General features: G+C 39.1%; 1 protein-coding gene across 1 annotated transcript in view; it reads left to right on the plus strand.

Annotated features, from left to right (window-relative positions):
• ENPP3 (ectonucleotide pyrophosphatase/phosphodiesterase 3) overlaps positions 1-17,773 on the plus strand; it is a 174,498-nt gene that overhangs the window by 123,388 nt on the left and 33,337 nt on the right. Inside the window, exons 21-24 of the mRNA XM_063443233.1 lie at positions 1,224-1,359; positions 7,445-7,522; positions 10,506-10,638; positions 16,401-16,557. Of these exons, the coding sequence (XP_063299303.1) occupies positions 1,224-1,359; positions 7,445-7,522; positions 10,506-10,638; positions 16,401-16,557 (504 nt within the window). The remainder of the gene's footprint in view (positions 1-1,223; positions 1,360-7,444; positions 7,523-10,505; positions 10,639-16,400; positions 16,558-17,773) is intronic.

Genomic DNA, 17,773 nt, shown 5'->3' on the forward strand with positions numbered 1-17,773 from the left:
ACAATGAATGCTTAATGTATGGAGATTTGTTTGACTAGGTATCCTTTAAATAAGCACCATTTGCCACATCGCAAAGTATGACTTTCATTTGGATTGCTCATAACATTAGTTAAAGGGACACTATAGTCACCAGAATAACTACAGCTTAACGTAGTTGTTCTGGTGAGTATAATCATTCCCTACTGTCTTTTCAGGGAAAAGGCAGTATTCACATTGCTGCCTAGGAACACCTGCAGTCTCTACTCCTCAGATGGCCACCGGAGGTGCTGAACTTTCCCTAACTTTCCCCCAACCCAGCCTCCTTGATGATCTCAGCCAATCCAGTGCTTTACGTATGGGAAAGCATTGGATTGACTAAGATCATTAATTCTGATGATGTCAACCAAGGAGGCAAATCAGGTACAGGGTCAGCGCCGGTCAGTTTTCTTACTTTTTAAGGGTGGAAGGGGAGTTTAACACTATAGGTTCAGGAATACATGTTTGTTACTGACATTATTGTGTTCCTTTAATGTTTGAGGCTGTAGCGCTCAAATTTCTGCTGGATAAGACAGTGCATTTGGTAGGATGCAATTCGTGCTAATGAATTAACCATTAATACTGTATACCAGAAACTACAGTTTTGCTTATTGACAAAGTCATTTAAATGATGAGTTGATGAATAAATCCATAGTTAATTTGTTGTTGTTTTGTGAAGTTACCTATGATGAATCTCCCAAGACTCTGTTGTACTATGCACCTCCAACAAAATCACTGAACTACTAACAAATAAGTTATTTACCTGTCAAATACTACTCTGAATTTTGTCCCACCCTGTATTAATTCCTTCAATGCTACATAAATAAAAATACATTTGATTGCAGCATTTGTCCTGCAAGATCTAAATGCTAACAGTTATTAATTATAAATAACCCTCAATGGATCTCTATAACTACATACAAGTAACTAATATAAAAAAAAAAAGGAAAAAAATTGTCTGCCAAGAATTGAGAGCCTGACCTGTCTGTGTTGTATAAATTTTGTAGCTAGTAATATTCCACAAGGAAAACGAACTTGTATTGAAGCAGCAATGTAATCCAAAAAAAAACTGTAATTGTGTATATAAAATTGTAGGACATAAAGAAATGTGGAAAAAGATCAGAAGATAAACACTCTAGCCTAACTAGAGAGGCTGTTTTGTGCACTAATAATGCTTGCTTTCTGTGCCTTTCCCTTTCCTTTACCAGGGGGCAACGTCACCTCTCCCACCCACACTTGAAGAATGTCTGCGGTCTGATCCCAGAATCCTTGAAGCTACAAGCCAGAAGTGTTCAGACTACAAGCCAGAGATGAGCATTACCCACAGTTTCCTCCATCCTCCCAGTCAGTACCCTTCTTAAAATAGACGTTTGTAAGAGCTTTAATCATCGGGATGTGGCTGAGCAATACGTCCAGACTTATTACAAAACAACTGTGCTGCCAAATGGGGGTGCTGATGTGAACTGGCAAAGCTACTGTTTGCTCATAAAAAGAAACACCCCTCTTTTTAATGAATTAAAAACAGATTGTGGACCTTCAGCAATTACATGATTAATTTTCTCCCAACATGTTTTTGGTGAAGGTGCAAATTAGAAACAGACGTGATGAGAATAAGAAAAATATGCTTGGTTGATGTTTAAGGAAAACTTTTAACTTTGGAAAAGTACTCTATATACAATGCTAAACTCTTGTTTTAAATGTAGGCTTTATATGTAAAGTCAAAGTGCAAATTATTATTATAGAACATCCCTAAATGGAAACACTAAGCATATGCTGATATATAGATCCATAGACTTTTTTGTGTGACTATTTCTATGCAATATAAATTGATTGATTAGACATCCAGATCTCAGGCAAGAATAGGGTAGAGGAAGACACTTTGTTGGCAGGTAAATAGTGTTGTAAAACCAAACAAATTATACTGTTAGCCATTCACAGCTATTTACACTGTTAGCCATTAGTGATGGTGTAATATTGTGCAATAATATTGGAGGAGACAATAGTTTAAACCAGGCATAGGCAACCTTCGGCACTCCAGATGGTTTGGACTACACCTCCCGTGGTGCTTTGCCAGCATTATGGGTGTAAGAGCATTATGGGAAATGTAGTCCACAACATCTGGAGGTTGCCTATCCCTAGGACTGTCTTTAATAATGATTGGACCCTGGGCAAACATTTGTTTGGGCCCCCTGGACTATGCCCTGGCATCAACCCCAACACAGTGGCTGAACTAAAGTAGAAAGAGCTCTGGTGCAAGAATTTTATTGCGCCCCCCAATTGCAAGGTTGGACAAAAGGTAGAACCCGATCTGTCGTGCAACTCAAACAATGCTTTGACAGCTGGGGCTCTACCAATTTCCCATGTTTGGCAGGTTTAGCGCTGAGCCGTGTTTGTTTGTTGGAATATAAGCATGTCTTCGTATGGAGTATGTTTGTGTGAATGCGTTTGTATGTGATGTTGAAGTTTAAATGCAAGTGTGCATTTATTTGTAGGGATCTGTTTATATATAATTTTGATGTTTAACACAGAGGTGTGTTTGTATGTAATGTTGACGTTTCAATGCAGTAGTATGTATGTATTTAGTGTTGACATTTCAATGCAGGAGTTTGTTAGTATGTAATGTTGAAGTTTGAATGGAGAAGTGCATTTGTATTTAATGTTGGTGCACAGACACATTGACACACATGCAGATACACAGATACACACACTGACTACATACAAATAAATATACAGATACACATACTGACAACATACAGGTACACAGACACATACAGAAACACAGGCACATACACTGACAGACATACTGACACACACAGGCACATACACTGGTAGAAGTACTGGCACACACTGACAGATATCCTGACACACAAACACACACGCACACACAAACAGACACATACACTGATAGACAAACTGACGCACACACAGGCACATATACGGACAGGCAAACTGACACACATATACAGGCACATACACTGACTGACATACTGACACACACACACACACACAGATCATGAGCCGTTTCAAGGCACATACATACTGACACACACAGACAGGCAAATACACTGACACACACAGATACAAATACTGACAGACATACTGACACACACAGACATACTGACACACAGTTACATACACTGTCAGACATACTGACACACACTAACAGACATACTGACACATACTGAGACACACACAGATATATACTGACACACACACAGACATACTAACACACATGTCAAATTTACCTTTTTAAACCCACCTTACAGTTTCATACCTTTTGCTGGAGGGCGGCTGCCCTGGGGTCCAGTGTGGTACCTGTGGCTAATCGGTCCCACGGTCGATGCCTCCCGCGCGCCGACGCCTGCTGCCTCCCGCGCGCCGACGCCTGCTGCCTCCCGCCGACGCCTGCTGCCTCCCGCGCGCCGACGCCTGCTGCCTCCCGCGCGCCGACGCCTGCTGCCTCCCGCGCACCGACGCCTGCTGCCTCCCGCGCGCCGACGCCTGCCTTTATGGGAGGAAGTGACTTGCGTCTGTCACTTCCTCCCACACTGCTGAAAGGGAAGGAGCCTGGACGCGTAGTTAAAGGGCCACAGCGCCTGATTGGGCCTCTGCTGATATAAGCATACCGGGTGGCCCTAAGTGCGTGGGCCACCTGGTGGGACTCCTTAGATGACAGGAAAACAAATTAAGGCAGCAGGGCCCACAGGGCAGCTGCCTTGGGCCCCCTAGGAGTAACTGGGCCCGAAACATCTATTGTAACTTGATTACAATAATAATGACAAACAGAACTATCTATCTAAAACCAAGATGCTGATCCTGAATATGCATACATTATATAGACTACACACTATATGGAAAATATTGGGACACCTGTCAATTATACCAACAGAGACGTTTGACATTGCATTCAAAATACATAGACATTAAAGAGACACTATGATCACCTAAACAACTTTAGTGTATAGATCATGCCCCTGCAGTCAGTCTCATTGCTCAATTATCTGCCATTTAGGAGTTAAGTCACTTTTGTTTCTGTTTATTTCACCCCTACCCACACCTCCCCTGGCTGTGACTGACACATCCTGCATGACACATCAATCAGGTGTAACTTACCTTAAAGGAACTTTCCTTACATACAGGAGGCTCCTATAAGGTCTAGCAATATTTTAACAGAACAGGAGATAAGACATTCTAAATTAAACCGACTTTGCAATAAAGGAAGAGTAAACATAAGATGACTCTTTGCAGGAAATGTTTAGGAAGGCTGTGTAAGTCACATTTAAGGAGATGTCACTAGGGTTGCTTAAACAAAGTGATTTAACTCCTAAATGGCAGAATTGAGCAGTGAGACTGCAGTGTCCTGATCTATACACCAAAACTTCCTTAATAAGAAAAAGTTGTTTTTGTGACTATAGTATCCCTTTAATATGTAGCTGGTCACTCCTTTGGAGCTACATCCACTTTCACTCTTCTTGGAAGGCTTTCCACAAGATTTTAAAGTGTTTCTGGGGGAATTTTTGCCCATCCATCCAGTGGAGTATTTTTGAGGTCAGGCACTGATGTTGAACGAAAAGGCCTTGCTCGCAATCTCCGTTACAGTTCATCTAAAAGAGGTTTGATGGGGTGAGTTCAGTGCTGTATGGAACTCTTCAGCTATGGAATCAGCAGAGCATAGGTGACTTTTACACACCATGTGTTTCAGAACTCGGTGGCCCCGCTCTGTGATTTTACATGGTCTTACACTTTGTGGCTGAGTTGCTGCTGTTCATAAACATTCCACTTCCATATAATACCACTTACAGTTGACGTGGAATATCTAGCAGGGATAAAATTTCATGAACTAGCTTATTGCAAAGGTGGCATGCTATCACAGCACCACACTGAATTCAGTGAAAGACCCCTTTATTTTTTTTTACTAATGTTTGTAAATGCAGACTGCATGGCTAGGTGCTTGGTTTTATACACCTGTGGCAATTGGTCTGATTAAAACACCTGAGTTCAATAATTAAGGTGTGTCCCAATACTTTTGTCCTTATAATGTATGCATACTGAACAGCCACAACATTAAAACCACCTGCCTAATATTGTGTAAGTCCCCTTCGTGTTGCCAAAACAGCTCTGATGCATCTAGACATTGACTCCACAAACTCTGAACATGTCCTGTGGTATCTGGCACCAATACATTAGCAGCAGATCATTTAAGTCCTGCAAATCACGAGGTGGGGCCTCCATTGGATTTGTTGTTCCAGCACATCTCACAGATGCTTTGATTGGATAAAGATCTGAGGAATTTAGAGACCAGGGCAACACCATGAACTCTTTGTCATGTTCCTCAAACCATTCCTGAACAATTTTTGCAGTGTGACAGGGTGCATTATCCTGAAAGAGGCCACTGCCATCACAGAACACCATTGCCATGAAGGTGTGTACGAGGTATGCAATAATCTCTACATAGGTGGTACTTGTCAAAATAACATCCACATGGCTTGATTACTTATGTTGTCCATTGGGAGCAGACTGAAGAGCCAGGAGGTTCCAAAGGAGGAGTGAGTTGCTTAGGGTGCCAAGTAGAGGCAGCAGAAAGACTTGGATAACTGCAGGTTTTGGCAGAGAAAATGGATAGAAGGCAACTGAGTGTTTTAATATGGAGAGGTCATTGAGACAAAGTCTGTGAAATTAGTAATTATAGAAATAAATAAACAATGTAAATTAGAGCAAGAGTCTTCTATGGAGGACAAAGATGATCCAAGAGCGTAGTTACGAACACAAACCAGCATATGCATGATGAAGAATGTAACCAGATGGGTTACTTTGGGAATACAAAAACTGAGGCAACGAGGCAACAAGGTTACATGTGACAAGCCAGGTCAGAGTGACTCAATCAAGCAATGAGACAAGCCAGGAGCAATTGCTAAATAGGCAATTGTTAATTAAAAGAACCCAAATCAATTATACATTGAATCATGACATCACTGAGCAAGAAGCATTGGTATGAGTTAGGCATTCTTACAAGAGGTCATAAATATACATTTTAGTCCACTTGCACTATTAAAGAGGGAATCTGTATTATTAAAATGTCTGACTGTTCCTACCTGCAGGCCAGCGCAAAACTGAAATGGGTGCCCATTATCATCCAAGCAACATTGCTCAGATGAGATATAATATTGTGCAAAACAATATTTTGTTCTGCACTATTTTTATGCCTAGAACCAGTCTGACATGATTATTTTTCATGCACCCTCTGCAATAATAAAAGTGAGCTAAAATTTCTTGGAGACCTTTTAAGAGGTGACTACCTACAGAGGTAGTTTTTTTTTTTTTTTCCTTCAATCTTCTTTCCATTTCTGGTGAATATCGTTCCTCTTCATTTTTTACTTATATTCATATTCTTAGTCTACCAAAATCTAAATCTTAAAACAGAATTGTTCAAAGTGCCGAAGGAATTATAGCTGTATCACAGTGATAAGATGTAGTATCTTTAAATTAGAGGAGACCTGATGTGAGAAGGACACAAGATTTTTTTCTTCAATAATGGCTCATTTGAACTATAAATCATTTGTGTCACCTGCAGTATTAAATATAAAGAAAGGAAAGTACCTCTTAGAAGCAGGCTAATGTTTTATGGGAAAATGGACAGACATATCAATAGCATTTCCTGCATTAGTATTGTAAAAAGCTTAAAAGCTTAAATAGTGGGTTCATTGAATACAGCCTGTCAAGCTTTTTCCTACAGACTTAAAATAAAAGAAATGTATTAAACACAAAGAAGACATTGAGGGCACCTTAATCTTCTATCCTCAGCATTAGCACGTTTTACGTGATATTTAATGTTTGTGCGTAAAATAACAGAAGAAATCAGTATCTTGGGGGGGGGGGGGGGGGGGAGTGGAGCAGGAGATGGTATTAGAAGTTTAAAAATTACAAGTTTTAAGTACGTGTGTATTCAGAATCCAAGAATCCAGAATGCATGAAGGTGTATGTATTTAATCTAGCAATACATATATAGACACATACACATATAGATATATACACATATAGACATATATACACACTCTGTGTGTGTGTGGGTTAGTATATAACATATAAAATATATAACCTGTTGACTTCCTAGTAAAAAGTTTTGTTAATTTTAAGTATGCCTTCCAAGTGTCCAGCACTGCTTGTTAAAGTAACCTTTTGCTGTCTGAAATGAAACTTGCTTCTCTAGAATCCTATGCTTATTGTCCTACAGTTAGGAAGGTATCATTGCACATCAACTTGGTTATTGAAACCGTTGATAATTGAACAGTTAACACAGATTTTTAGAGGACCTATAGCATTTTTTAGATGACATTGTGATATTCAGTTATGGTTTAAATTGTACTTTGTACACATCATTTAGCAACCCTACTAACATAGTATTTACTTGGAATCTCCATTTTCATTACAGTTTTCAACAACAGTGCGCTTGAGCAGTATGATTCTTTAATCACAAGTAACATTGTTCCTATGTACAAGGAATTCAAAAGTAAGTAAATTGTTATTATATTTTAGTTATTTTATTTAGAATTATTATGCAGCCGTATATCCTTGTTTAATGTGACTCTGCAAAATAGATTGTGTAAAATATAGAATACATCAAGCGCCGGTATTGCAACAGACCTCCTTATTTGTAATTTTTTTTGTAAATATCTATTTATTGAGCACATTTTTCATCACGAATAAATGCTTTACTAGGGCACACAATCCCCTCAAACAAATATAAGCCAGTGTGTATAGATTTAAACACAGTAAGACACGCAGGTCTCCATTTCATCATATAAATGAACAGTGGCATTATCATACTTAAGAGGCTCGCCAAAGAAAAAGAAATAAAAAAACATGCTGAAAATTTCCAATTGTGTACTATCCTAAACACGATGTAATTGCCAAAGAGATTATCTCAGATGAGAGGAGGAATGCCGCTTGTTGGAATGGAGGAGGAGGGTGATCTGTGAATCACTTAATAATGACATGGATCTGTTTCTAAAACGTGATTATCAATGGACAGCTCTACCATGTATAGTGAAAAGTGCCCATAGCCCAAGGATCAAATCTGCAATTGCCTGTGGGCCACATCGATAAAAGCACATAGGCCGATTCCTCGCCATGGAGCAATGGTGGGTTAAATAACAATTTTTTCCCATTGGGGATCTCAGAATGTGCTATTTAAGGCCAACGTCCAAAGAAAGTAGGGGTAGAGGAATTCAGTTTGTGCTAAAGAGTTACATTTAGAAAAGAGATCCCATGCTCCATAGTGTCAGTTCAAAGAGGCAATTCCTCAAAGCTTGTCAATTCCCACACCAGGCAAGGATGCTGTGTATGTCCAACCAAATATACAGTAATCTGGTGATGTCTCAAATCTTGCATGAAGATAGGTTCAGATCCCTGCACTAGTTTCCGCAGCGGTATCCAGCCCCCTGGTTCAAGAGCATGTTGTGCCTGCAGCACCTCCCTTGAAATTGAAGTCTGAAAGGCATCGGGCTTTAACCTGGGAGGGAAGGAAGGGTAATGGTGAGGGAATGAAGTATAAATTTAGTGGCTGTGCCAGAGAGTGCCAAACTGCCAAAGTTTCCTTTATAAAAGAATTAGTGGAAGCTAAGCGGCTATTAAACAGTTATACTCGACATAAAAGTTCCAGCAAAGATTTGCCCACTTATAACGCTCTACTTTCTTCCAATGTGCATCTGTCCCTTTCTTTGCCCACTAAACCTTCCTCAGGTGTTGACAGACCTGGTAATGTAACTTAAAATACAGCCACGCTAGTCCTCTGGAGAGTAAAAAGGAGAAAAATAAATTTTGTTTAGTACTGGGTAATGTTTGAAAGAGATAAAGGAGGCATGGAAGAATGTTCATCTTAAACACGCAACCCTGCCTAACCACGAAAGATGAAGCAGGGACCAATTTGACAGAACTCTATGGAACGTCTTCAGTAAAGGAAGAAAATTCATACAATATAGGCCCTCGAGGCTAGCCAAAACCCAACCTCCCAAGTACTTAAAAGCCGTCTCAGACAATTTGAAAGAGAAACTCTGATGGACCAAGTCTGCCCTCGCCTTCGACAGGGAGAAGTGGAACAACCTCGTCTGAGACACGCTCCTGAAATTAAAGTCAGAATGTCCCACATCTCCTAAAGGATCAATTTGTCCTAAAGTAGCAATTCATTGGGTCGCAAATGTGTGGTCCATGGTTGGTACAGTGGGGAGGACAGTGGGAAGTTGGATATCGCAGTGTGGTCCGACAATGTCACCACACCAATGTTAGAGTGCTGTAGTAGGGGCATGTAGCCATAAGGAAGAAAAATCTGAATGTGACTGAGATAAGAAAAGAATGTGTAGTCACGTGCCTCGGAATATAGCGCCTGCCAGGAGTCCTGCAGCCTATAGGAGTGCAACAGTTTATGAATCTGGAGAAGAAGGCATGATGAGGTGGTAACTTGCATAGCAGATGTGTCCAACTTGGTATTCAGCATCACATTAAAGTCTCACCCAAGAATTAAGCAACCTTCCGCAGAAATGGTATACATTTGCAAAAGTGTACGAGTGACCCAGTTGCGTACACTTCATGAATACATACCAGCCTTGAGTGGCCACATGAGTGAAAAGTAGATTTCTCTGGAACAAAATGGCGGGGACTTCCCTATCGGATAGTTGCTCTAGTAACCTTGAATATAAACATGATTCAGTAATTTTGGTGTCCGATCAACTCGGAAATAAATCTTTCTTGGATATAAATAACCTGCAAAACCTGTGATCTAAAATCTCTAATAGCATGGGATCTCTTCACAGGGATATGTAGGACTTTGGTTTGACTAAGAACAATATAGACTTCCCCTAACGGGAACAAACCGCCCTCCACAACCTCCCATAAGTGTGACATAAATCAATGGTATGGAAGGACACCTCAAGTAGGGAATCCACAAACTTTGATAAAAGGTCAACGTTTGTCCAGTCCTAGCAACCATCCCAAGTGACAGCTGTAGTCTTCAGGCTTTGGCTATGGAGACTCCTGCTGTATTGCGGGATGCTACAAAGACCTCAGTGTTGTACTCTTGCACTCTGCAAACTACATACAGCATACATGAAGCACTAGGAGCTGAAGAGGATCAGCAGGATGAAGATGGCTGCCGCCATGAAGGACATCTTGAGGTAACTAAAGCCTACCTTCTCCTGTACCCTGCAGCGATCAAACCCACTTTCACTTTCGGGGGTCTTTGTGAAATATGCTAGGACCACCCAAAGAGGCATATCTGCTTTAAGGGCAGCAAATTATAGTTGTACAATACAAAAAAAAATTGTATGTAAAATGTACATATATTTTAAAAAGATTTTAAGTATTTGGCTGTTAAGTAAATGAAATACAAAGCATGCAACATTTTGAACATTATTTATATCTTAAAATGAATTAAACAGGGAACATTTTAACTTATTGAAATCTTCTTTTACAACAGTATTTTCTTTTTTTTTGTCCAGAAATTTGGGATTACTTGCATACTGTGTTAATGTTCCAATATGCTTCAGAACGGAATGGTATGAATGTGGTTAGTGGGCCGGTTTTTGACTACAATTATGATGGACATGTTGACAGACTGAGTGAAATAAAATGGTAAGTAAAAACACATCAGTTATGCCCTTTACATTTAATAGCAGCAATTTACTGATTATTTGTCTCACGTCATTAGGTCTTCCATCAAAACAGTACTAAACCTCTGATCATTCAATTTACATTGACAAGGGAAAGAGATAAGGACTGTAAAGCCTTAGCAAACTAAGACTGCACAGAGATAAAACTGCAGTATTGCCTGACCTTTGTACATCATGAACAATAGTTCAAAAAATTATGTGTTTTATAACACTAACAGTTCTAAAGCACCTTGTATTTGACAAGAGGTTTATCAGAAAGAAAATACAAATATTACAACTTATTTATGAACTATCAATGATTAAAAATTTTACGTTGATTGGTAAGGCTTAAAAATACGGAGGTATTTTTTTTTTGTGCATCATTTCATATGCATAATTGTTGAATGGAATTTATGATATGTTGGATCATTATAAATAAATGGATGTGTCACCATGAGCCATGCTATATAACCATTCTACCATATTTCATTTGATGCAATGGTAGCAATGGGTTTGTAGTGGCTACAGAGCTTAATGGCAGTTTCTATGGTGGCAATATATAATCCCTGATCAAGGTCAATCAGATATTTTGCTATTGCACAAATCTGAAGCAAATTGTTATGCAATGTTTGATTGTTCCAAATTTAGCACATTTGCACATGACATATGGCCCTTTAAATGAACTTGGTTGTCAAGTTCTGCCATTATAATATTTCATACTGATGTCACAGCAATCAAAGCAAGTTGTAGAAATCAATGCCTATTGTAAATCATGTGGCGGGTGTCTATAGGAGCTGTGTATCAGTGGAGGAAAAGATAAATTGCAAAAATTATTGCAAAGGACAGTTTTGAGTGTTATTCATGCTATTTCTCTCTCTTTTTTTTTTTACCAAAATACAAAAAAATGAGGATACCACGATTATTAGTAAGCAGAAATAAATAACACAATGTGCAGAGTAGGCATTGTAGGAGTATTTCCACAACAAATTAAAAAATAAAAACAGATTTTTTTCCCCTCAAACATGGAAGCGGGCTTAGTGACCAAGAGGTCGCAGACAGATCTGGTCATCAGGAAATAAAACAAAGTAGAACTTTAAACGATAGGGAATAAACAAAAAAAAAAAATGCCATTCTACCTGTGTATAATTTGCTAAAGAAAATTGTAAACTTAAAAAGTAACTTTTAATAAATAAATCTAAAATAAATATGGAAAAGAAAAAATTATAAGAACAACAGGAGTACGTGGAGACTATACAGCAAGTAAAACTCAGTGTCTACTAATATGAACTGTAAAGGTGTTACAAGTTATACAAGTGATACTTTGTTATGTATCACTAATAACTGTAACAAAAGGGGGGAGAGAATCAAAGATTGCCAAACCAGTGCTGTCAGCAGTGTTCAGCTGAAATACGATGCCAACAGACGGTGATTAGCTAGTTAAATATCACGAAAGCTGCCTAGAGAGTAGCAGGGTATGGATCATAAATTAGAGGTTACTGTCATGCAGTAAAGTATGAGATAAGGGGTTGCCGAGCTGACTCCGTTTAGCATAAAAATATCTAAGGAAGTATATAATAGTATAGCAACAGCGGAACAAAAATTAATAGTTTAGCTTTGAAGGACACAGGCAGCAGTTAACCCATTAATAGTAACAAATGTTGCCTAAATGATAACTGCATTAAAATGATAAGTCCAAGTCTAAAGAAAACAAAAGCTTTTTAGACCATTTTCAAACAAGCTGCCTGAGTGATAGAAAAAATAATAATATAGTCAGTGACAGAGGAAGGCGTATAGAATAGGATTCCTGAGTCTTGTGCCTTCAAGGGCACCCCTTAATCAAATGCCTGGTCTTATAAATTTCCCCCCATAAAATGTAATAAAGAGAAAGAAAGAGAAAGAAAGTATATACACAGAGTGCAGTTAAATAGTGTTAAGAATCTCCAATATACACTCCTGAGATACTGGACTTAAATGCACTTAATGTCGTATCGCAATTGATAAGCGGAGAGTTAGATGCCGACACCAATAATGTGTTAGTATGTGTCCAGAACCCCTGACGCGCGCGTTTCGCCAGTGAGGTTCATCAGAGGGGAACCAGATACAGGTAAGTATAGGAGTATTTAAATCAGTCTTATGTACCAATACGCAGAAAACACATGCCTGGGAAATGTAAGGCATGTAGGTTTATTAAACCATCAAAATCAGTCTTATGTACCAATATGCAGAAAACACATCTGATTAATGATTTTGTTAATTGTGGTACTACAAAAGTAGTTTACATCATCACTTTTAGTTGTAAACTACAATATAGGAAAAACCTTCCAAGAACTGAGAAGGAGAATCCTACAACATGTGAATTCAGTCTCAAACTTAAACATTTCCACTCCTGTCTCTAAACATATAAGGAACTTCCATAACTCGGATGCTTCTCATCTTATGTTTCAGGCTTTAGAACGTATCCACCCGAACACTAGAAAGGGTAATTTTAATCTTACCCTATTAAGATAAGAATCTAGATGGATACATGAATGTAAGACCTTATCCCCTTTGGGATTAAATGAAGAGTTCAACTTTACCCCCTTCATTCACAAATAAGTGTATAATTAGTCATCATTACATTTACAAACATTCTCCTCTTTCTTAAAAACTTTCATTAATGTTACTACACAGCCGGCAACACTTACTGATTGATCACACACAAAGGTATTTAAACCGTTACAGAGAACCAACAGTTCATTGCTCCTGACGACGGCGTGCTGAAACGCCGAAACGCGCGTCGAGCTAGACTCCTTATTTATTTATTAGCACTTTTTGGTAGCACTAATGGATTTAATTTAATTTAATTTATTTTTAAGCTATTAGGACAGGTAGGGATCTCGGTCACAGTAGGCACTAGTGGCTTCCTCACAGTGCCGAGGTACTTAGGGACAGTTCTCTCTATACAGGATTCCTGTTAAGGTTTATTTCTGGGACTCTTTAGTGTCCCCCTGTAGAGGTTTTCTTCTCTCTGTACCTCTGTCAACTAGCTTTAAGTCATTTCTACTACTTTAGATCCCTTTACAAGTGATTTGGTTAAGGGGAGTCTCTACCTTCAGTTAGTACACTGTCAGATAGCCTTCCTAATTGAAGGGGGCATCAGAGAGATTTCTTGTACTCTTTTTGCTGGCATACTCCTACTTCTTGATTACCTGTCCTCTCCCCATCTGTTTCCCTTTAGGATTATTAAAGGTAGGGGCCTCACATTTTTTTGCCTTGTATTACTCTCTATTTAGGGACTTTCTCTAGTCCCATTTCTTCTTTTCTATACTATATTTGAGGGTTATTCCCTATTCTGGGAGAGTAATCTTAGGGCTTTTTTGGCACTGATCCACCGGTCAATATTATGACCCCTGCATGAGTGCCATGACTATTCTACTACTATATATATATATATATATATATATATATATATATATATATATATATATATATATATATATATATATATATATACATATATATACATATATATATATTGATACATTTCTTCTTCTAATTCAAAATATTAGTTCTTTCAGGGTAATTAAATTATACAGTAAAGCATACGCAGACACAGACAATCTTACTGATGCACACAAATAGGCTCATTGACAGACAATCTCAATGACACACACAGACAAGGTTACTGGCACACACACAAATTTAGTACAGAAAAACTCTGATACACACACAAGCTAACTACAGACAAGCTCACTGTCACACACACACGCTCACTACAGACAAACTCACTGATGCGCACACACTCTCCCTACAGACAAGCCCATTGACACACACATGCTCCCTACAGAAGAGCTCACTAACACACAGATTCACTACAGACAAGCTCACTGACACACACAAACTCACTAGCAGGCACACACACACAGAGGCTCCCTCACTAGCAGATGCACGCGCACACACACACACACAGATGCTCACTCGCTCACTCACTAGCAGATGCACACACACAAAGGCAGACAGTCACTGACGCCGAGGCAAACATCCACACATACAGAGACAGGCAGAGAGTCACTGACACCGAGGCAAACATCCACACATACAGAGACAGGCAGACAGTCACACACACAGGCAGACCATCACACACACAGGCAGACCATCACACCCACAGGCAGACAGTCACAATCACGCAGATAGTCACACACACAGTCACACACACACAGGCAGACAGTCATGCACAGACAGTCAAACACACACGCAGACAGTCACACGCAGGCAGTCACTCAGAAGCAGTCACACACAGACAGTCACACACACACACACACACACGCAGACAGTCACACACACGCAGACAGTCACACAGAGACAGTCACACACAGGCAGTCACACACACAGACAGTCACACACACACACAGGCAGTCACACACACACACAGTCACACAGGCTTTTTTTTTTTTAATGATCCCGGCCGGCCATGTGTGAGCTGTGCCGGCCGCCAGGCTCCCCCTGCTTCCATGGGACCCTGTGCGGCCGCACAGCTCACACATGGCCGGCCGGGATCACAGGAGCCTGATCACTGAATGAGGCTGTCAGCCCAGCCCCAGGTGCCGCGGCCCACCGGGAAATTTCCCGGTATCCCGGTGGGCCAGTCCGGCCCTGCATACGCTGCTACTCTCTAGGCAGCTTTCGTGATATTTAACTAGCTAATCGCCATCTGTCGGCAGCGTATTTCAGCTGAACATTTCTGACAGCACTGGTTTGGCAGTCTTTGATTCTCTCCCCCCTTTTTGTTACAGTTATTAGTGATACATAACAAAGTATTACTTGTATAACTTGTAACACCTTTACAGTTCATATTATGAGACACTGAGTTTTACTTGCTGTATAGTCTCCACGTACTCCTGTTGTTCTTATAATTTTTTTCTTTTCCATATTTATTTTAGATTTATTTATTAAAAGTTACTTTTTAAGTTTACAATTTTCTTCAGCAAATTATACACAGGTAGAATGGATTTTTTTTCTTTTTTTGTTTATTCCCTATGATATTCACCATTTAGGGGTTACCCCCCTTTTTTTGTGCATTTTACCTTGTGTTATTCAAAATTAGGCTCTAGGTTGACTTTTTTATTTTTTTCGTATAACAGAACTTTCAACGAAAACCAAAATACAATAAAGCTGTTCTTTATATTATCTATGTCATGTATGCAAAGTATTAATCACTTCAGTAAGATTTTGAACCTAAGAAGAGAGGGGGGATGCACCAATCACAAAAAGTATTGCAATTTCTTAAAAGGAAAGGGTAACTCTATAGCATTTCCTAAACAGTCCATTACCATCTAGGAATGTTTTTTTTTTTTTTTTTAAGTTTTATATCCATTTATTTATTAATATACATAAAATATAGTAAATAATTGTGTGTGCATGTGTATATACAAATATATATATTTTTCTGTACATGCATATTGTGTTATAAAATATGTGAAATATTTACAATTTGACTGTGTAATCCCATAGGCATGTTGAAGGTACTGATATCCCAATCCCTACACACTATTTTGTGGTGCTAACAAGCTGCAATGATACAACTCATGATCCTCTCAACTGTCCCAGCACACTTGAGTTTTATATCCATTTATTTATTAATATACATAAAATATAGTAAATAATTGTGTGTGCATGTGTATATACAAATATATATATTTTTCTGTACATGCATATTGTGTTATAAAATATGTGAAATATTTACAATTTGACTGTGTAATCCCATAGGCATGTTGAAGGTACTGATATCCCAATCCCTACACACTATTTTGTGGTGCTAACAAGCTGCAATGATACAACTCATGATCCTCTCAACTGTCCCAGCACACTTGATGTCTTATCCTTCATAATTCCCCACCGACCGGACAACACAGAGAGTTGTGCAGTAAGTAAATGTTCAGATACATTGTAGTCTCTTTTGCATATAGTGAACTACTTTAGTACAGTAGGTGATATAATATTTCTGTGTAGCTTATAAGGAAATACCACTTTTTGGTATTTTTGAATAGATCTGTAAATAAATCATAATGAATCTGATTTTGAACACCTAAAACATTTTGCTTGTCCTGTCAAATACATTCTTATTTTATGTTCACCTCAATGTATTTTGGTAAACATAAATAGATTTTATCCTGAAATAATTGTTCCAATTAATCCTTAAAATCTTCTTAGTTCATCTTGGCAATAAGCATTCTTATATCCAAAGGATGTCAGCTTGTAAGCTTGTATGTCGGGCTTGTGTGAACTAGACAATTTGCAGAAAAAGCTGTGCCAACAAACCCTTCTTTTCCCATTCAGGAGCATTTTTACAAATATAAAATATCAGAGATGTTCCAACTTGATGGTAAACTCTCAATATAATTCCTTTACATGGCCCTACATATTTTGCTTAATGGAGACTTCTTGTCAAGAGAGGCCCATAAGTGCAGCAATTTGAATAAATTGTTGTAGTTACCAGCATGTCCCATGGCTCTCTGACATCAAAGAAAGAAAGTAACCTCCTCTTTTGCCATACGAAATCTATAAAGGTTATTTCATGGATGGTGTGTATGCAGCTCATACAATTTGAGTAGACCTATACCCATTCCTTCTCACAGCTCTGCAGAGAGCCAAAGCTGCAGCTGTGCACATGCATGGTCACAAGCTCAGAGATCACTGTACACTACTTAATTCCCCAAACTTTGAACTAGGCTGTGAACAAACCTAATACCAGCCACACTATGGCTAGCAGCATATACAGTTGCAAGAAAAAGTATGTGAACCCTTTGGAATGATATGGATTTCTGCACAAATTGGTCATAAATAGTGATGTACCGAACTGTTCGCCATCGAATAGTTCCTGGCGAACATAGCGTGTTCGCATTCGCCACGGCGGGCGAACACATGCGCGGTTCGATCCGCCCCCTATTCGTCATCATTGAGTAAACTTTGACCCTGTGCCTCACGGTCAGCAGACACATTCCAGCAAATTAGCAGCAGACCCTCCCTTCCAGACCCTCCCACCTCCTGTACAGCATCCATTTTAGATTCATTCTGAAGCTGCATTCTTAGATAGAGGAGGGAAAGTGTAGCTGCTGCTAATTTGATAGGGAAATTGATAG

This window comes from Pelobates fuscus, chromosome 2 (genome assembly GCF_036172605.1).
Source record: "Pelobates fuscus isolate aPelFus1 chromosome 2, aPelFus1.pri, whole genome shotgun sequence".
Classification (NCBI taxonomy): Eukaryota; Metazoa; Chordata; class Amphibia; order Anura; family Pelobatidae; genus Pelobates; species Pelobates fuscus.